General features: G+C 40.7%; 1 protein-coding gene across 1 annotated transcript in view; it reads left to right on the top strand.

Annotated features, from left to right (window-relative positions):
* FGF12 (fibroblast growth factor 12) overlaps positions 1-22503 on the top strand; it is a 262211-nt gene that overhangs the window by 23302 nt on the left and 216406 nt on the right. Inside the window, exon 2 of the mRNA XM_036754914.1 lies at positions 17392-17502. Within this exon, the coding sequence (XP_036610809.1) occupies positions 17392-17502 (111 nt within the window). The remainder of the gene's footprint in view (positions 1-17391; positions 17503-22503) is intronic.

Raw genomic sequence — 22503 nt, 5'->3', positions numbered from 1 at the left:
AAAAAGAAAAGAAGAAACAGAAGAGGAAAAATCAGCAACACCAATCAATATTTTGAAGAAAAAAACTTTGTTTCATACTCATGGAGCCCAGCCCACAAAAAACAAATGAACAAAAAGCCTCTCTGCCAAAGAATGGGAGGACACACACCTTCTCTTATGTCTTTTTAAGGTTGTTTGTTCTATGTGATTCTTCAACTTTCATTTTCAGCTCTTTTTGTTTTTGTTGTCGGTCCACTTTATATTTTTGTAGTCACTATATCTTGATTTCCTGGTTCAGCTAAATTCACTTTGCATCTGTTCACAGAGGTCTTTCCACATTTTCTCTGTGTTTATCCTGTGTCATTTCTTATTGCACAACACTCTTCTCTTGCATTCATTTAGTACAATTTAGTTAGCCATTCCTAAATGATAGTTATCAATTTGGACTCTAGTTCTTTGTTTCTTTAAAAAGTTCTGCTAAAAATATTTGGGAAACCTTTCCTTTTGTGATGCTAATAATAAAGAGGAGCCTTTCTTTTTGTCAATTAACTCTTTGTGATATTTGCCCAGAAATGGAATCTCAGGGTCATAAGACATGACCATTTTAGTCACTTTATTTAAATATCTTGTAATAAATTCTAGTATACTTCTTAGATTCCACATGTCCAAAGTATAATTATCTTTCCCCCTATATCCTCCCTTCCTTATTACTGTAGACAGCAACATCACCTTCCTACTCCTTCAAGCTCACAACCTAGGAATCATCCTAGCCTCCTCACTCTCTCTCTCTCACCGCCCCCCCCCCCCCCATATCTAATCTATTGGCCAAATGTGTTGATTTCACTTTTCTTGCATATGCTCTGACACTGCCCCCACCCTGGAACATGCCCCCATCAGCACACACTATTACGATAGCTGCTGATGGGGCTGCCTGGCCCAAGTCTCTCCCCACTCTGGTCCATCTTCTATTCAGCCACTGAAGTTTTTTCCTAAAGTGCATATCTCTCCCTTAATCACTTCAGTGGCTCCCCATCACTTCCAGAATCAAATACAAAATTCTCTGGTTGGTGTTCAAAGCCCTTCATTACCTTTTTCTACCTTTCCAATCTTCTTACATCTTCCTCACTGTGTACTCTTCAATTTTGTGACAGTGGCCTCTTTGCCCTTCCACAAATTAGATATTCCATTTCTTAACTCAGAGTTTTCTATGACCATATCCTGTGCCAGGAATGTTCTCCCTCCTTCTCATCATCCACTGATTTCCCTGGCTTCCTTTAAGTCCCAAATAAAATTTTATCTTTCGGAGGAATACTTTCTCAACTCTTCTTAATTCTAGTTCCTTTCTTCTGTTAATTGTTTTCTATTTATCCTATATATAATATAGATTGTTTGAAGGTATTTGTTTGCTCATTATCTCCCCCATTAATTTGTGAGCTCTTGAGGTCAGGTTCTATCTTTTGCCTCTTTTTGTAGCCCTGGTGAAGAGCACATAGTAGGTGCTTAATAAAGTTTATTAATCGATTTATTGATTAATATTTCCAAATTGTTTTCCAAAATGGCTATACCAGGGGTAGGGCCTCAAGGTTACAGGTTCCCCCCCCCTGCCCCAGGCTATAAGAATCCACAGAACCATCAACAACTCATTATTGTGCCTATTCAGATCTTTCCAACCTTCACTATTCCCATGTTTTGACATATTTACCAATTTGTTGGATACCAGCTGAAATTGAAAGTTGTCCTGATTTGTTGTTGTTGTTATTGTTCAGTCATCTTCCATCATTTCAGGACCTTCATGATCCCCTTTAGGGCTTTCTTGGGAAAGATACTGAAGTGGGTGACCGTTTCCTTTTCCAAATCCTTTTCCAGATGTGGAAACTGAGGCAAAGAGATAAAGTGACTTTACCAGGGTCACACAGCTAGTTAGTATCTGAAGTCAAATTTGAATTTAGGTGGCACTCCAGGCTTGGCATTCTACCCACTTTACCACCTAGCTGTTCTGATTTGCATTTCTCTAATTATGGCTAATTTCAAGCCTTCTTTCATCTGGATGATGATAGTTTTCATTCCTTCTTTGGAAAACTCCCACCTCATACTGTTCACCACTTATCTATTGGGGGCTGGCTCATTTTTTTATATATTTATGTTACTTCCCCATTTATCTTGGCTATCAGAACCTTCTCAGCCACAACTGAGGCAAAATGTTTTCCCCAGTAAACAGTTTCTTTTCTAATTGTAGTTGATTTTGTGAACCTTTTTTTCCAATTTTATCTATTGAGAATTGTTAATTTCATATTTTATGGTAGCCTCTATCATTTCAATACGAATTCTTGCACAGCCAGAGTTTCACATAGTGTATCCTTTGGTATAGTTTTCCCTTTATATTTAGGTAGTCTGAGCAATGTTGAGATCACATATCCATTTGCACACCACTGCCATATGTGATGGAAGATTTGATTATTCTAAGACTAATTTCTGACAAACTCATGTCATCATTTAGACTAAGATTCTGCTGGACATAAAATGATAACTTTTTATTAAATCAATGGTGTTGAAATCAGAAGAAGTGGGGGCAAGTTGGATTACATTTTCATCTCTGTTCCCCCAGTCCCCCAGATTTCCAGCCGTGTCATGTTGGGCAGTTTATTTAACATCTTTGAACGCTAATAAAATAGGGATGATACTCCCTAGCAGAGATCTGGATTGAGATATGTTCTGATGTCACAAGAGAGCTGGCTTGAACATTAAGACTTCTAGGTTCTGATCCCAGCCTGTCTACTAAGTATGTCTTTGGTAAATCAGTCGGTCACATTCATTCTCATTTTTCTTATCTATAAACCATGACTCTTGTTCTAGGTCAAAATCTTCTGGTCCTCTGGTCCCTGGGCCCAGAAAAGCAACTTTCTGTATTAACCTGGGTTTCCTAAATTCTCTAGCGCATCCTAAAGGTTGGGAAAATGGCTGTTACTCTGGCGATTAAAAATGAGTGTTGGTTACATTTTTAACTTAAGTAAGGAGACAATACAATGTGGCAGGGGCTCCCATCAGCAGTTCTATCTGCAACTATCTAGCTGTGATATCTGGTGCAAGGCATTTCATGATTTAAATTCTCCAAACCTCAGTTATATCATTTGCAAAATAAGGCAACTGGAATAAAGGCAACTGTTTTTTTCCCCTCTTATTGTCTATGTTAACAGGAAATCTTTCTTGGTGGGTAGTGGTGAATAGATGCTAGCCACTGCCCTGCTATTTTTGTCCTTGAATGTTGGACCCTGGAGGAGTTTAATGATCTCATTAAGCCATCAATTGAGAGTTATTTCAAATTAGTATCCTACTTTATATAAATTTCTGAGTGTAGTATTGTAGAGGCAAAGTGATACTGGGGTAAGAATGAAAGGCATGGATTCAATATGGCTTTGACCTTTCCTCCCTTTGGGACCACAGAGAAGTCACCTTATTTCACCTCAGTGTTTCAATCATTCAAGGAACATAGGGTCACAGAATTAGAAGTACAATGGATATTTGGGGTGATATGATCTAATCCCCTCATTTTATGGATGAAGAAAATGGCCTGTTAGAGAGCATACAGATACTAAATGGCAACATCAAGTCTTCAACCCAAGACCTTCCAAGTCTCCAAATCTATCGGTCATTTCGCTGTGCCATGTCTCTCCCCACTAGTAATACTTTCAATGCCTAACTCACAAAATTGCTGTGAAGAAAACACTGCTGGAATTTTAAAGTGTGGAAGAAATAGAAATTATAATTTATACATTATAGAGTGTTTGTTATTTTAAGGTGTATGTGGGGGTGATATACACCACCACATGCCAAAATCAATTAGCATATACCAGTCTAACAATACACATATGAGAGCTTCCTTCCAACCACCAAATTCATTCATTTGCCTGGTAATTGGATTTATTCATTTATCTTTATTTATTTGTTTGTTTGGAATTGCAATTAGCTGATATACTTCTAAATTGAGAGTTATTTTTATGTGATTTGAATTATGGTTTTAGAATTCATGGATCTTAGAAATCAATGAGCTGTTTGTTACAACAGATGAAGTCTCAAAAGGAAACCATAAGAATAATGGTGCAAAGAGGCAGATTTAGGCTAAAGTCAGAAAGAACTTCTGAAAGTCTAGGAGCTGTCCAGACTTACACTGGGTGCTAGAAGAGGAAAAGGTTCCCCTTTAATGAGGCTCATCTAGTAAGCCAAGCTTGGATTGGATTAGCTCTTGGGAACAAGACAAAAGGGACACTTATTCAGATATGCTTTGGACCAGATGTGGGCACTGAGGTTGGTTCCTAATAGAGGATCCTGGAATGCAGAGACAGGGCAGAACTCTGTGAGGAGTTTTGGGAAGGAAGCCAGCTTCAATGAAAGAAACAACCTCATGTCTAACTCAGCTCTTTTGCCTTTCCCCTGCAGCTGTGGAGGAAGCAGGTTTGCCAGAGGTTGACCTTTCAAAAGCCATGAACAAAGAAAGCCCTGCTTTATTGTCTTTGGAATTTCTCTGGTACTCTTGGTCAAAGATCAGCTGTTTATCACAGTCCTGAATATAATGCTCTTTAGATTGATTCTCACTGGCCTATTTGGATTCAGTCTGGGCTGAGCAGACAACAGTTGTTGTTGTTGTTTTTTTTCACTTTTCTCTAATTAGCTGCTTGTTCACTAATGAACCAGTGCCCAATGTCACAACAGGAAAGTCCCCTTCAGGGGAGGAAAAGGAACATCTTTGCATTGTTTATCCATCACATTATGCTCTTTATGCTGTTGGGATTTTTAAAAATATATTATTTAAGTGGGGAAGGTAATTTTGTTTTCCGAAGCTGTTAGAGTCTTAAAGATGTTAATTTGATATGCTCAGTTCTTTCAGTGATTAGTATTTTAGAAGTGTATTTATTATAGTAAATCTACATCTTTCAGTTTCTTGAATTCTAACTTTGATGTCAAACATGAGCCCTATACATTGGCAAGTTTAGCTTTAGGTTCCATGGTATTTCAGACACCAGGAAAGGTTTTATATATCAAATGAATTGCTCCTACTAAACAACCACCCCCAGCCTCCACAGTGCCAGTGTGAATTTCTGTTTTTAACACAATTATTAAGAATAAGAGGGGCAGATAGGTGGTGCAGTGGATAGACCACTGGCTCTGGATTCAGGAGGACCTGACTTCAAATCTGGCCTCAGACACTAACTAGTTATACGACCCTAGGCAAGTCACTTAATCCTAATTGCCTCCAAAAACAAACACAGTAATATATTTGCAGAGGGGACCTTGCCAATCCTTTCTAACTCTTATAGGTGAATATATCTATTCCTCCCACCACCTACTTCACTACTTCATTTTACAGATGAAGAATCTGAGGCTCAGAGAAGTGAACTACTTTGACAAGTCAAAAAGCCAAGCTCACTTCTTTGGAATCTTTTCACTCCACGCACACAGCTGTTTCTTGGCCACTGGTTGAATCATCACATACCCTGCTATGATCTTGGCTTTTTGGAATTTCCCAGAGCTCTAAATATGACTTTCTCCTCTCTATCCCCAGCCAATTGATCACATAAAACTAATTTATACTGACTTTCCAGATTTTTCTAGAGGCTTGTAGCTGGGTAGACTTTGTGGCTGTCTCTGCCAGAGTAGAGAGTGATGAGAGCTCCTAAGAGTAGGAAAAAAATCTCCCTGTTCTGGCTTCTTCACTCTGTCTGACCTTCCTACATATGTAACCAGGTCCAGAAATTCTCTGGGCCAGTTTTCTGTGCATAACAGGGCACTGGAATGGAGACACTGTCCAAATCTGACAGGCAGAGGAGGCTGGAGATGACCACCAGCTACCCAAGGTCAGAAACACCCAGAAAGCCACAGATCTTAACTTTTAGTTGCAATGTCATTATTATAAGGAAAGCACATGCATCTACCACGTTTTATAGTAACCATCTAGAAAGTGCTGAAAAGCCATTATAAATCAGTATGAGGGACCAGGCATGAGGACTCAGTCAATTCTACCTGAAGTGCGGAAGTCAGAATTGAGGTTAGAAATGAAAACCTATCAACTTCCCTAAGTGTTCTACAGATGGGACAGTCTCCAGGCCTAGGAAAATGATGATTGAGTTTCACCCTGCTGTCATCAGGACACATGTGGAGTATTTGGGTTCAGCTCTGGGTCCCACAGTGTAGAAGGGCATGGATGAACTCTTGCAGAAGAGAGTGAGTAGGATTTTGAAAAGGGGTGTGCTAAAAATGTGCTCAATGCAAAGAGGAAGAGGAAGTGAGCTGCCATGAGGCTTATCTGGTGATTACTGGAGAGTTGGTACTGCAAAGAGTGAGTAGTCAGAGAAACATTGGGCCACTTGGTCATGCCTCATCTCTTAATATGAATGTTGTCATGAAACTAAATCCTCCTCTACTCTTGGCTATTTCTCACTAAGTGTAGAGGGAAGAATTAGCCAACATTGGCATCCAGAGTCATTAGCTTGTAGGTTTAGCACTGGAAGGGATCTTGGAAGTCATCCAATCAAACTTGTTGCTTTCTAAATGAGGAAACAGGCCAAGTTTATTAAGTGACTGGCCAAAGCTTGCCTAGCTGCTAAGTGTCAGAGTCAGAATTAGAACTCTTGTCTTTATGTTGCTTAGCCTATTGGGCCATTTATACAATAACTGTGAGTCCTAAGTTTATATCCTGGCTTTAGTACTCACTGGTTGTGGGACCTTGACCAAATCTCTTAATTTCTCAATACCTCAGTCTCCCCTGGAAAATGAAGATAATACTTCTTATGCTAATTATCTTTCAAGGTTCAATTCAATTCATGGGTTAATAGATGACAACCTGGCAGTGCCCTAAAGAGATCATCTGGTATAGAGATTCTTAACCCTTACCCGTCTGGCAGTCTTATGAGACCTAGCAACCCCTTCTTAGAACCATGTTTGTGGCCTATATTCATGACTGAAGGAAAAAAAATTCATTACAATTAGATATTAATGAAAATAAATATGTATTTTTCCCACATAAGTTCGAATACTTTCTGAAATTTATCCACAGATTCTCCAGTTCGTAGATCCCAGGGAAAAAAGCCCTAATCCAGTACAACCCTCTTCCTTTACAAATGAAGAAACTGAAGCTCAGGGAGCCTAATCAACTTGACCATACTTATACATGAGAAGTTTCAGATATAGGATTTGAACAGTTTTATTCTACCAGAGATAGAGAATGTTTCCCTTGTATCACTCAAGACAATAAGTATTTATTAAGTATGCTAGCTGTCAGGGGTACAAAGAAAAAACAAACAATGACATGGACCCCAAAGCAGCTAGTATTTGTAAAGCACTTAGCATAGTGCCTGGAATGTACTAGGCACTAAATAAATGCTATTGTCTTCTCTCCTCCCCATGGTCCTGCCTTTTGACTGTAGGGATACAGCACACGTATAGCTGAGGAAAGATTAATTTGCACGAAAGAACCACAAAGAATTTATAGGAGGGAGAGAAAACCAACAGATTGGTGGATGAAGAAGGGCCTATAGCAGGAGATGCCCCCCAAATCCCCAAGGCCTGGAGCGGCCTCCTTTTAGTCTTTGTGGTCTCAGTCCCTGGAACAGTGCATGGCCCAGGGAAGGTCTTAATCAATCATTTGGGAAGTTGTTTGTTTGAACTGAATGTTTGTGGGAACTAGTGGTGTAGAGGGCTGTTGTGGGAAAGGAACTAGTGAAAGGCCTTTCTTATAAAAAATGTTCATTTGTCCTAGAATGAAGAAGAAGAATGGACTCAGCCTTCTTTTGCTACGTCTTCCTCATAGAAAGCAGTTCTGTGGGCTGAGGCGTTTTTTGATCTCCCACCGGTAGCACAAGGGTCAAATGGTGGAATAACCTCTAACTCAGTGGTAAAAACCCTTGTTCTTTGTCAGAAAATGCTGATTATGTAGGATTTGAGTCACCTGTTTAATTGACTGATTAGTGGCTTGGTTTGTTGGTTGGCTGATTAGGGAACATTAGACTTTTTTTTCCCCACTAGATGAATAAGAATTCTTATGTCCTGGGGTGATTTTGGGTACCATGGGGGACCTTTGTGTCCAAACTAGCTCAGGCCCCTGTGATTGTTTTAGCCCTCAGCCAGAAGCATGGGTTGTGCTGGGGACAAGTGTATCAAGAGCCATGTGCACAGTGTGGAGAATCGTCGGAAGGAGCCGGAGTCACTACGGCCAGGATAGAACGGGGCTTGCATAGCAAGGGGGCTTGTTGGTCTGTTTATGTGTGTGTATGTGCATATGGGGAGGGGTCACAGTGAGGTCTAGCCAGCATGTAGAGGGACGTGATGCTGGCCTGCAACAGTAGGCTTGAGAAAGACAAGAGGACGTAGATGGTCCAGCTTCCTGCCATGAGCCTTTTTGCCTCAAGAATTATTTGCCGGCTTTCCCTTGGCCGACTAGCTGTTTCCCTGGAGAGTACTCTTCACAAAAATTCAATGCTTCTCTCTCCCTGGATCTGAGGCTGCAGGTAGCCAAGGCTTGTCTTTTGTCAAGGTCATTTGATTCTTTGGGAAACCTATTTTGGAAAAAATGGAGTTCGTGAGGGCCACTGTTGCTATCAGCTTGGTGCAGCACTGAGTGAGGCAGGAGGGAAGGAGAGCAGTGGGCCTGATACATTCCAGTTAAAAAAGGCGGTGGGGGCGACGGGGACAACAACAACAAAAGGACTTCAAATATAGGCTCAGCAACTCTGGGGAAGCCCCTTAGAAAGTCTGGGATGCCCCAGGGGAGAACCAGCTGTCTACCAGGCCCTTCCTGCAGCTGTCTCTTTAATGGTGTTCTTTGCCTTCTGCAACGTGGTTCAGTAAAATGCAGCTGCAGTGCTTTCAGCTAAAGAAATCATGTTTGTCCCATGCAGGGGAATATTGGGCTGCTCTCAGGGAGCTCCCACTGGCTAAAGAAAGCTGGTGACTTTCAGATTAATTGTGTATTACCACTGAAGGCAGCCTAATATGGTGAGCTCTAGGGGATGTTGGATCAGCCACTCAGGCAGCCCAGCCCAGCCCTGATATGCAGCTCCTCCCTTTCCCCTAATCATTGTCTGGGCTGTCCCTCCTCTCCCTTTCCTCCTTCTTCTCCTCTTCATCACCCATCTTCCTTGCCCTGCCCCACACACCTGCAGAGAATTCTAGGCAAAGTCCAGGACTGGGTGAAGCCATCTGCTACCTCATCATTTCTCTAAACCCTAAGTATTTTTGGCAAGCCCTGCTGCCAGGCCAGTTTCCCCGTGGAATAGGCTGAGATTTATTTTATGCAGGTATTTCCCAACCTTCACTGTTTGGAGGGTGATGGGTTCCACAGGCTTCTGTGTTCTACCTCCCACCCAACTTCACAGATGCTTTCTGAAATATCTTGAAGCAGAAGGGTCTGCTTCCATGTTATAAGAGTCCATGTGAGCTCCAGCAGCTTGGGCAATCTTAGATCTGGCAGGCAACATTCAACTTTGAGAGTGTGTGCATCAGCCAATGATCACAAAACAACCAGCTCCTATCCAGTGCTATGCTAGGCATTTACAGAGAGTGATATATTTCTGTATATTTGGATTCATTAATTAACCTACCTAATTCCAACAAGAGCCTAGGGATGGAGAAAGTCTTTTTATTTTCATTGTTTTCCAATCATGAAGTCAGAAACCTCATCAAAGAAAGGAGGAAGTATTACCCAGTGGCCACCCCATAGTGACCAGGCTATTTTAACTTTCAAGTTTTCTGGAATTGTAAGAAACCTTATGCAGCATCTTTTTCCTTGAAGGAATCTCCCTGTAGCACCCTGGACAGAAGACCATCCAGCCTCCACCGGGATCTTACAGGGATCTCCCTTCACTGTTAAGGAGACTGAATTGCTTTGTGAAGCCTGGGATCTTTCTTCATTGCTGAGATTGAATTGCCCTACATCCCCAGTAATCTTTTACATCTTTCTTTGATTGATTCATTGGTGCCTAATAAATGCTTGTTGTTCACTTTGTCTCAAGGGGTTGATACATTTTATTCTGATACAACAAATATTTCCCAAACAATACCTTCTTCCCTTGCATGGTACATTTCTTCTCAAAACACTCGGTCATTGTTAGCATCCCTGAAGGAGAAGTTTCTTTTTGTATCCTTTGACAGTGGGACAGTGTGATCCTATTGGTGCCCTTGGCAGCTCAACACCTTGGTACTGTCCCATGGGGACCTCCTGCGTCTTGTTGGAATTGTTGTGCGGTTGACGTTGGATGATGTTTTCCTCATTAAGGAGCTATAATTTTTAGGGCATTCTCTTCTTCCTTCCATTAAAACAAAACATGCATCTCTTTAACATCCATCTAGTCATCTCACTCTGTGCTTTGCAGTTTTCTCACTCTTTTGGTTACTGGAAGACAGCTATTCTGTTCTGCCCCCTCTCCCCACACAAATCTCTTCAAGCTAAATACCCCTCATTCTTTCTTTTTTCCCCTTTTCTTTTAAAATTTCCTTTCTTTACTTTTTGAAATACAGTTGTTGTGTTTTAGTTGCAGATTCTCCCCTTCCACTGCTCCCTTCCCCCACCCAATGAGAAGGCAAGAAAATAAAACTTATTATGCATATTCATAGTCATGCAACTAGGTGGTACAGTGGATAGAGTGCCAGGCCGTGAGTCAGGAAGACTCATCTCCCTGAGTTTAAATCTGGCCTCAGTCACTTACTAGCTGTGTGACCCAGGGCAAATCACTTAACCTTGTTTGCCTTAGTTTCCTCATTTATAAAATGAGCTGGAGAAGGAAATGGCAAACCACTCTAATATCTTTGCCAAGAAAACCTCCAATGGGGTCACAGATTTGGACACAACTGAAAAACGATTGAGCAATAGTCATGCAGAACAAATTTCTCATTATCTGTGTGTCCTCTAAAAATATAAAAAGAAAAGAAGGAAAAAGAAAGAAAGGGGAAAATGTGTTAATCTGCACTCTGAGTTCATCAGCTTTTGACATGGAGGTAGATAGCAGTTTTCCTCATGAATCCACTGGAATTGTGATTCTTTGTGGTCATCAAAATCACTAACACTTTCAAAGCTGATAATTGTTACAATATTGCTGTTGCTGTGCAGCATCCTTTGTTGTTTTTTTTTTAGCTGTCCTTATATGGGGTTCTAAAATAATCTATTCAAATATTTAAGGTACTTGCATGGTCATCTAAACCAACCCTCTCATTGTACCTGAGGAACTTGAGGACCAGACAGGGTGACCTACCTTTCCGTAGTCACATGAGTTGTAAAGGCCGAAATAGGATTTGAGCATAGGGCCACTGATTCTAAATGAAACCTTCTTTCCACAGGTCCCTGCCTCCTCCGTTTCTCTTTTCATGTGTTCATTGGCAAAATAAGTGCAGTATAATTTGGGAAACGACCCTAGTGATTGGGGAAATCAGGAAAGGCTTTGTGTAGATGCTATAATTGGGGCTTGGTTTTATAGAAATGAGGGGTTGTGAGAAGTGGAAGTGAGGAGGGAGAACATTCCCAGGTGTGGAGCTCAATCAATACAAAAACATGGAGGGGGGGATAGTGTGTCAAGAATGGTGAATGGCAAGAAATCCATTCTGGCTGGATTGTTGGATTAGAAGAGTGCCACGAAGTGGGCAGGGGTGTGGCAATTCAGGAAAAGGCTGGAAAAATATATGGAGAGGTGGTGATGGGCTTTAAAGTGCAGAGAGGAGTTTGTGTTGGATTGTAGAGACAATAGGAACCGTGAGGGCAGTTCTGTCAGGAATTGGCTGCTCCACTCTTTTTTGTCTTTCATTGAGCTGCAATGTTTTCATTGAAACTCCTCTATTCCAACTGTTCTTGGTTTTGCTGTCTGGGACCAAACAGAACAAGTCTAATACAGTGCTTCTCTTAGGTCCTATAGATGCCAGGCAGCCCAGTTTGGGCATTCTGACTAGGTTGTCTTTTGGAAGTGTAAGGCAAATACATCTGTTATTAAGGGACAAAAGTTGTGATGTTAGAGCTTCTCATTGGTTTAATAAAAAAAATTAAACCACTGAGGACAATCCATCATGTTGAAGGGCTCCAGGCAGATCTGGGCTTGTTTCTCCTCTGCTTTTAATCCTTCAGGGACCCTCTAGACTTGTTCTGTTTGGTCCCTTTATTGCCAACTCATTTTACACAAGAAGGGTTTCTGTTCATCAGATAATTTTATCTGAGTCTTGATCTCTTCTAAACCAACAAACATTTATTAAGTGCCTCCCCCAGGTGTGGGGGCATAAGCTTTCATACCTGTGTTCTAATCTTTTGCTAAACAAACCAACCAACCACCAAATATCCTAGACTCACATTCTCCTCTGGAATCACCACCTGCCACATGGGACCAATGATAAGCCTTTTTCAGCCGACAACCTCTTTCATGGTTTTGAGGCCTTGGGGGGGGGGGGCATGGCTCCCATCTCTTTGTTCTATGTTCTTTCACTTTGTGTCACTTCTGTGGCCACTTTCCTCATGATGTTCCAGAAGAAGACTTGTTTTTGAGGTTCATTCTTCTGTTTCCTAACCTCTGGGGATGACTTCCTCATTTGACTCCAGTACCGCATATCTCAACTCATGACTTGTCAATTTTCCTCAAACCCTGTGAATGAGGATGCCAGTGTCTTTTTTTCTGAATTGGCTTGTTTTTCCTTCACTGCTGAGTAGCCAGCTAGTGTCGCAAGTCAAGGAATGCAGACCAAGCTTGCTATCTACTTTTCTGAGAGTTTTGTGAATTTGTCAACTAACCAATAAGCATTTTGAACATTAAAAACCTAGTCATTGTAAGGAAATATCTAAATAGAATGGAGACAAATTCTGTTATAGCCTTAAACAGCAAAATTGTTTTACCTATATTGCATGCACATACATGGCTACAAACTATGTAACACACAAGCCATACTAGACACATGGCATAAACATATACACAAATACATGTACATACACACAACACAACATGCTTGTATGGATCATGCATGCTCATCATAGGTGTCCTGCAGAGTTCTGTCCTAGGCCCTTCCCTCTTCTCCCTCTACCCTATTGTACTCCATGGTCTCATTGGCCTCCACAGATTTCAAAAGCCTTTGTACGCTGATGATTTTCATATCTACCTTTTTTGCTCCAACCTCTCTTCTGACCTCCAATTTTGCATCTCCAACTGCTTTTCAGATGTCTCAAACTGGATGTCCAGCAGACATCCTAAGCTCAACATGTACAAAGCAGAAATCATTCTCTTTCCCCCTAAACCTTCCTCCACCTCCATCTTACCTTCTCTACTACTGTGCAGGGCAACAGCATCTTCCTAGTCCTTCAGGCTCACAACATAGTTATCATCCTGGATTCCTCACTATCTATGTCTCACCCACTATATTCAATCTATTGCCAATGTCTGTCAGTTTCACTTTTGTGACATCTCCTGACTCTGTTTCCTTCTCTCCTCTGACCTTGTCCCCACCATGTTGCAGGCCCCCATCACTTCACACATGGACTATTGCAATGGCTGCTGGGGCTCTGCTTGCCTCAAGTTTCTCCCTGATCCAGTACATCCTCCATTCAGCCACCAAAGTGATTTTCCTAAATCCCAGGTTTGATCATCAACCCCTCCCCACCCTCCTTCTCCCCCCACACCCCCTACATCCTGTACTCAAATTCTAGGGGCTCGCTAAGTCCTCTGCTTGGCATTCAAAGTCCATCATAATCTTGCCTCTCTCCTACCTTTCTAGCCTTCTCATATTTTACTCCCCCATCACATATTGGTCAATCTAATGATGCAGGCCTCCTTATTCCACAAAAAAACATCCAATTTCTTGTCCAGGCATTTCCTCTGGCTGTCCCCTATGCCTGGAATGTGCTTTCTCCTCATCTCTGCCCTCTGGATTCCCTTTATTTAAGTCCCAACTGAAATCCCACCTTCCACAGGAAGACTTTCCCAGGCCCTCTTAATTCTAGTACCTTCCCTCTCTTAGTTATTTCCTATTTATCCTGTCCATAACTTGTTTGTACACTACAGGTTTGTTTGCATGTTGCCTCCCCATTAGACTGTGAGCTCCTTGATGGCAGGGACTGTCTTTTCTATCTTTTTGCATCCCTAGTGAATAGCACAGTGCCTGGGAAATGTTTATAGATTGATAAACAACCACAGGTTACATCCACACACTTAGTCAGGAGAAGAAGCACATAAGAGGACATTTGCCCCTACCTCTTCTCTCCTTTGTCACTTGCACAGCACAGTGCCTTTAAAATCTTGGATCATCTCACATTGACTTTGGGAGTGCTTCTAGCTCTGATGCTCAGAGGTTAGGAGCTCTTCTCATTAGCATCAAGAGGAGTTACCAGCCCCAATTCCCAGAGCACTCTAGCAGAGTTTCCCATGACAGGAATGCTATTTCAGTGAATATAGTGATCATGGCAAAAAGCAAACAGCATTTGTAGACGCTGGATAATACCATAATGTCACAGGAAGGCCACCTGTGTGTCTGTGACCTCCTTGGTCTTCCTTTCAATGATACTAATCACAGACTCTTTCTGCCCCTCCCCAGGCAGGCAACTTCTCCAGGTACCCCCATAAGTTGGCCTTATTGGTTTCCCCTAACGTTCTCCCCATCCCTAACCAACACACTTGTTCTTGAAATAGAGGGAAAATCTGTGCTATCCTCACCTTATCTAACTCCCTACACATGTACAGAAAACCACTGGAAATGGGTTTTCTTAAGGAGAAGCCTTTTAAATGAGTGGGGCAAAGAACATTATTGCATAACCTTCAATTCAGCAGACACATATGAAGAGCCTACAGCTGACAAGACATGGGTTCAGGTTGAGGATATAAGGACAAAGTTACATTAGGCCCTGCTTTCAGGGGGATTACCATCTGATGGGGGAATACAAAATTGGCATATAAATAAAGGGCTCCACGATTTTGAAGAATGAGAGTCAGTGCCAATAACTGGAGGGGTGTCACATGCCAACTGGGCCTTGAATGAAGATACAACGTCTTGGAAGCAAATGAGAAGAGAGTGTGCATTCCATGCATGGACCTTGGCCTGTGCGGACCTTGGCCTGTGCAAATGGACAAAAGTAGGAGAAGAATACAGAGGTCAGGGATCAAATGGTAATTTAGTTTGGCTGGGACTGGGAATGCCTTAAATGTGGAGCAATGTACCAAAGGAAAGGGGAAGCTAGAGCCAAGTCATCAAAGGCCTGAGATGCTAGCCATAGAGCACAGGTGTTTTATCCTATAGATAAGAGGGAAGCTTTGGAGCAGGGGGCTGGAGGCTGTCCTTTAGTAATCTTATTTTGGTCCTGCTGATAGTTTAGAAAGGGTAAAGCCCAAGCAGCTGAAGATCAACTAGATTATTGCAATATTCTAGTGGGGCAGTGATGAGAGCTTCAATTAGGTTGGGAAGCTTATGAGTGGAGAGAAGGGAGGGGATTTGAAAGATTTTATGGAAATAGAATTAGAAAGAGGTGGTTTGGAGGTAATAGTACCTTGAATAAAAACAAGGACCTTTGGAGAACAGGAGAGTTAATGATTTTATTCACTGAGATCCATTTTAAATCAAGTAACCTAAATTTTCACTTTTATTACAATTCTTTCATGACTATGAGTGGCACGATGGGAGGCAAAGTAGCCAGATTCTGAGTTTGTGTGGAAAGGTCTGGGTTCAAGTCCCCTTCAGATACTAGATGCATGGCCAAGCCCCAAAGGTAGGACAGTCAGACATGGTGGGATGTTACTAATCAGTGATCCTCTCTGAACCTGAAGCAATTATATTAGCAATTAGAATCTGGTTTCATTTTGTTTTGATGGAAAAACTTCCCCTGCCCAAGAAATTGCAGACTTTTGAAATGAGTGACAGGATGTCCCAGCAGAACTCATATTTGTCGGGAGTTAGGAGATCCAAGTTCTATGTTCATCTCTGCTGATTCTGGCACTTTTCTTGACTTGGAAGGTTGGAGACAAATATATGATCTTCTTTTTCCAATTCCTTCCAAAATCATCAGCATGGTTGACATGACTTATCCTCTAGTAAATCAAGACCACCAGAGCAATCACCAAAGTTCTGGGTTCCTTCTTCATGTCTGTGAGTTTGGGTACTAAAGGGTCAAAGTGGGCTTATAATTAGGGTTAAGGGAACAAGTCGATTGGGTGATTATCTCTACCACCACCATACTAGGAGGCAAGCTAGTGCTCTTACTGAACAGCGACACCATATATTTCTTCCTGTCTCCTTCCTCATCCCTATATTTTCATTCATAGGCATAGTCAAATCAGAGATTGGATAATGAATAATTTAGCATGGACTCTTTAGAGGAAATATTTTCAAAGTATTTTTTTTTATTCAAGGGAAGAAATTATTTCAATCATTTCCTTCTTTCTGAGTCTTTTTTTAATGGACAGGGCAAGTATATCCATTGGATTTTTTCAGAGGTGTGTAGGTTTAATTTTTATCCTCCTCCTCTTTGTCATTATCATTTGATCAATACTTTTGTGTTGGGCCATTGATGTCTCCTGTTATTCCTGTCAACACTGACTCCTCCCTTCTAAAAAAGAAAGAGTCTAGTAGACCCAACTGGGCAACCTTATCTGAAACTGTGTGTCTCATTCCACCCCATTCCTCCCTCACCTCTCCATAGAAAGAAGGGAAATTTGTTTTTATCCTTCAACAAACCAGCATTCATGAAGAATTTGTGTTTTGTTTGGCTGGTGTTTTGTGCTGGAGATACAAAAAAATTGACATCGATCATTAACATTGAATAAAATTTTCCTTGGTGCTAGGGTCCTATTTCTAAAAGTACAGTATTTGCATCTGAAGCACACCCCCTGATGTCTCACATTGACAAGGCTATCAGTTTGTGGCTTCTTTTCTCAGCATTAAGAGTACTCTTCTCTGATTTTGTGCTGCATAAGGTTCTAACAGAACTGACCCAGACCCTGCTCACATACTCCCAATCAGCCATCTGCATGTATTTATGGTCAGTGCCTAGGGTCAGGTACAATGCTGGTTGCCATGAAAATTTCATCCCTTTCCATGCCTGAAATTGAATTGTAAATACAAACCCTATCTTCAAGCTGCAACACCAGGAAGAGGCCAGAGACAATCTTTTTTTTTTTTAATTTAAATTCCTCTGCATTCTCTTAGATATACTCAATGGGTAGTAATTAGCTTTCATTTATTTACATTTGGCTGATGGTTACAAAGTACTGTGATTTTCCCTCTGAAGGGGAAAAAAAACCCAAAAGTATTATTCAGATACTCTTTCTCCTGAATACTTATTGAATTGTGCTATGGGCAGGCTGCTTAAGGGATGAATAATTTACCCAGGATTCCTTTTGACAACTTGTGGACATGTTTTGCCATCTTTTTTTTTTAATTAAAAAGAATGAGTAACTATTTGATTTTGTTTTGCAGAACCCCAGCTGAAAGGAATTGTGACAAGGTTATTCAGCCAGCAGGGATATTTCCTGCAGATGCACCCAGATGGCACAATCGATGGCACCAAGGACGAGAACAGTGACTACAGTAAGGACAACTAGTCTGCTTCTGATCAAATTGAAATCAATGCAGTCCATCTTTAAGACTCCATTTTTAAAAAAAAAAACAGTAACAAGAAAATGAAATGGCGAGCTGCTGGTCCCATGTGATGCTTAGGCTTATATCCATTGACTTTCCTCTCTTTCCTTCCTTCCTTCCTTCCTTCCTTCCTTCCTTCCTTCCTTCCTTCCTTCCTCCCTCTCTCCCTCCCTCCCTCCCTCCCTCCCTTTGTTCCTTCCTTCCTTCCTTCATTTTTTTCTTTTCCTTCCTTCTCTCTATCTTTCTACCCTTCTGTCCTTCCCTTTTTCCTTCTGATTTTCTTTCTTTCTCACTTTCACATAGTGGTAATAGAATATTAATGCAAAAGGAAGAATTAAGTGCATAAATTATCTGGGGTTTGAGGTTGAAGAAACCTTAGCAACCATCTGGTTTCAAGACCCTTGTTTTACGGTTAAGGAAAATGAGGCATATAAAGGTTAAGTGACTTGCTCTGAATTGCCTGGTCAGTATCTGAGGGTGGCTTTGAAGCCAATTTTTCTCTTTGAGAATTCATGACTTCTGGCTCACAGTTGTTTGTTTGCATTAAATCCAATTATTGACGGTTCCCAGCTTTAGATACAAAGGAGCTGTTGCTTTTTGTAATGGCCTCTAAACTCTTCATTATGCTCATAATGGTGATAAAACTAATTATTATTAATGGTAATAATAATGAAGAAATTCCAGTACAGATATACTGTATAGCTGCCATTATATATGGCATTTTAAAGTTGCCACAGAATTTGAGCCATGTTAATCCACTCGATTAGGGATGGTTTATTAATTACTAGGCTTAAGTAATGGAAAAAATAAAAATAGCACAAACACTAGAGTACCCCATTTCCCCAATTCTTGATTTCCTAATTCACCAAAATATTCCCATCTCATACCTCCAGTTCTCAGAAAAACGTAAAGCCCTCTTTCTATGAAAGTCCAGTGATGATTCTATCTTCACTGAGAACTTTATCCTCATCTAGAAGAATCCTCTTCAGGCCATCAGACTGAGTTTTCCTCTTCTTGACATTCTGAAAATGCAATTTAGAATCATAGATTTAAAGATGGAAGGGATCTTAGAGATCAAGTAGTCCCTCCCCTCCTTCGTTTAACAGATAACGAAACCAAGGCTCAGGTTTTTAAGTGACTTGCTTAAGGTCACACAGTGACTAAGTGTCAGAGCTAGGATTTGAACTCATCTCCTGTGACTCCAAATCCAGTATTGTCTCTATTGTACTATGCTGCCTTTCAAAGAGGTCACAGAATGCCGAGTTTCTGTCCTACATAGATGGTATATAAGAGACATTATTAAACAGTTAATGTGGTAAGTAACAGCTCCGTCACTAATAGCAAAGACATAGAAGAATGATTGCAAAGAGCAGGGCAGTGAAAAAAAAATGAAAACCTTTTCTTATCCCTCCCTCCCTCCATCCTTCCCTTCTTCCCTCCCTCCCTCCCAGATAAGCTCAGCTCACTTCCGCTGATGTGCAGGGTCAGTTGCAATAAAACCTTGTGAAATGCTATGCGCTCTAAAAGAAGAAAGGTCTTTGCTATCTCAACTTTTACTCCATCTTGCTGAATATCAGTTCCTTGCTAAGATGTGGGCTATGGCTCTGGGAGAGTCCATTTTCACTGTGTGCATATATGAGACAGTCTCGTAAAATGGAAAATGCTGTGGTTCTTACCAAGTCATTCTGCAATTGTTGATTGGTCTTGGGGTTATCATTAGATCATATACAGAAATCCAGTATTCTTCCTTCTTAGTGTTTATGTAATTACTTTTTCTTTACTTGAAAATGGTATTTAGAGAGGCAAAAATGTAAGTTACTTTCCCCCTTCCTCCCCCAAAAAACCCTCCCAATCTGGGATAACAATCTTTGTTCTGTTACCTAGGCAGCACCCTTAATCCGGATACAGACAACTCAAATGTTTGGTATACATTACAGGTGTAGGTTATTGTAAACCCTTCCTTAGCTGTTCCTGGAAAACCAGTTTGAAAACACATTCCCTTCTAAAACTGGGTCAGGGGCATCATTACTGTATATAGAGGGCTAAAATTATATTCTGATGAGGTGTGGAAATCATCTGTAGCTAGAAGTTCAAACAGACAGTGTTAAAAATGGCATGGATTATGACTTTGGAGGACCTGAGATTGAATCCAGGCTCTGATATTTACTGTGTGACCTTAGAGAAGTCACTTAATCTCTTGGCTTTTCAGTTCCCTTATCAGTGCAATAAAAGGTTTGGAAGAGACTCTTATGTCCAAACTTTTTTTTAACATAACTATGTTTTGCCATATCACAGTAGTTGTAATATTAGTCTCTGTGGATTGAGAAAATGCATGATGACAATGAGCATATGTGGTGTCTTTTCTGGATTTGTATCCACAGGTAGGGTCACCTATAAGATGACTATCCCACATTTAAGGTACTTTGTAAGTCCATGCTTCTAAAAATAGATTACGAGCCCTTACCAGTGTATGTACCTTTAATATTAAGCCAGAGGAAACAGCTCAAAGGAAAAAAAATACTTCTGTAATGGCAATACATAAACCATAATAAGAAAACATTCCTCCTCCCCTCACAATACTGTTTAAATGAGAAGACTAAGCCCACCCACACCCACACATCCCCCAAACACACACACACACACACACACACACACACACACACACACACACACGCATACACACACACACACACACACACACATACACACACACAGATATTGTACTAGTAAAGAGATAGGCGTACAGGGAATACATGTGGCCAAGGTGAGTCACTCTTTCAGCACTTTTCCAGCCCAAACATATTTTCTTTTTTCATGGTTTTTTCTACAGTTTCCCTTGGCTGCAGCTTCTTTGTTGGGTAAGTTTCTTCACTAGGCTTCATGGACCCACTCATTTTCATATGACAATTAAGCTATGTCAATGGGATCTTTGAGGCTGCTTCCTACTGGGTGGGAGCATAGCCTAGTAGGCAAGTTTCTCTGCTCTTTAAAGGAGGGGGTAATCCCCTCTCCTTCCTGTGCTCTGGAATTAATCAGGAGAGATATATTAAATCACCACTCTGTACCAGAGATTGTGCTATGCACTGGGAATACCACAATGAAAGTGAAGTATCCCCTATCCTCAAGGTATTTCCATTCCGATGATGAAAACATCATCCATGTATTTAAGTATATACAAGAAGTATGCACATCAAATACAACAGAGAAACCAAGAAAAGAGTCATGTAAATATGGTACTTGAACTGAGTCTTGAAGAATACTAGCTATTCCAAAAGGTGGTGGCATGGAGAGAAAACCAAGGCAAGGAGGTGAGATGAACAATTATGTGTGAGGAACAGCAGTAAGGGCAGTTTGTTTGGATCATTGAGTGTGGGGAAGAAAGTAACACAGAACAAACCTAGAAAGTTATGAATGGTATGGGTTGTGATGAACTTTAAATGCCAAATAGTTTATATTTTATATTAGAAGAAATTGAATTACCAGAATTTATTGAATAGGGGGTAACATGTTCAGACCTGCAATTTAATAAAATTACTTTGGCAGATGTGTTAAGGAAGGATTGGTATAGGGGAGGAATTCACAAATTAGGACATTATTGCAAGATCTGATGAAACCCTGGAGGAAGATGTTGGGCATGTGATTAAAGTGAAGGAAATATAAACAGGAAAATTTGTAAAGGTTCAAATGGCAAGATTTGAGAAATAATTGTTTATATGAGATGTATTTACATAAGGAGTTAAGGATGATAACATGGATTGTGAATGTGGGTGTCTGGAAGGATGGTGGTGCCCTTGACATAAATAAAGAAATTTGCAATAAGAGTGGATTTCAGGGAAAAAAAATATAGTGAATTCTGTGTTGGAATACTGAGTTTGAGATATCTGTGAGACATTCAGCTGAAAATATCCAATAGGCATTTCATAGTGCAAGGCTGGAGGTCAGGCAAAAGAAAAGGGCTAAATCTATAGATTAGGGAATCTTCTGTATAAAGAAGATCAGTTATACCATTGGAGCTGATATTATGACCAAATGAGAGTGCATAGAAGAGAAGAAGAGAACAGGACCTAGGACAGAGCCTAAAGGAACACTACCAATGAGTAGGCGTTATGTGTATATGAATATCCAGCAAAACCAACTGAGGAGTGGTCGCACAAGTAGGGGCAAGCAGTCATGAAAAGCTGGACAGTCTATGGTGGTCAACACTGTTATATGCTATAAAAAGTTAGGAAGAGTGGTGATCTATAGAATGTGGGGAAAAAAAAAAAAAACCGTAAGGGGAAAAGTGAAGAATGATTCCCTCTCAGGAACCGAGTGTTTCTTCCATATCTGTTTTGTTTTTTTCTGTAATGCATAAGATAAATATCTCTCAACCTGGGAAGCTTGATGGTGCAGCAGATAGAGTGATGGACCTGTAGTTAAGGAGACCTGTGTTGCAATATAGCCTAGCTGTGTGACTATAATTAAGTCACTTAACCTCTGCCTCAGCTTACCCTCTTCTGTAAAATAGGGATAATAAAGACACTTAGCTGCAAAGGTTTTGGTGAGAATGAAATGAGATGACCTATGCAAAGCACTTTGCAAAGCTTAAAGCACTTTATTAATACTATTCTTCCTATTTCTGTTATTATTAAAAGATATTTCAGAGTTATCTAACTTCCTTTTCAAGTCCACTTGGAAGCATTCTTGAGCCTTCAGCCATCCCGTGACTAGTTACCCTATAATACTGTTAAATTGATAATAAGAATTACTTCACAGATCTCAAAAGAGATGCTTATGTACATTTCAAATGCTCTGTTAAGTAGAAACTAGAGGCCTATTTAGTACCTGAAAAGATGAAAATGAATATTACTTCTGGTTTCTACTATATAGATTTCTACCTTGTGGATTCTACAATGTAATTGATTTTATGCTGTATTGATTTTTGTAATTGAGTCTGGATCTGCCTTTAGC

Source organism: Trichosurus vulpecula, chromosome 4 (assembly GCF_011100635.1).
Source record: "Trichosurus vulpecula isolate mTriVul1 chromosome 4, mTriVul1.pri, whole genome shotgun sequence".
Classification (NCBI taxonomy): Eukaryota; Metazoa; Chordata; class Mammalia; order Diprotodontia; family Phalangeridae; genus Trichosurus; species Trichosurus vulpecula.
The sequence above is the reverse complement of the archived record's forward strand: the minus strand, read 5'-3'. Positions and strand labels throughout refer to the sequence as shown.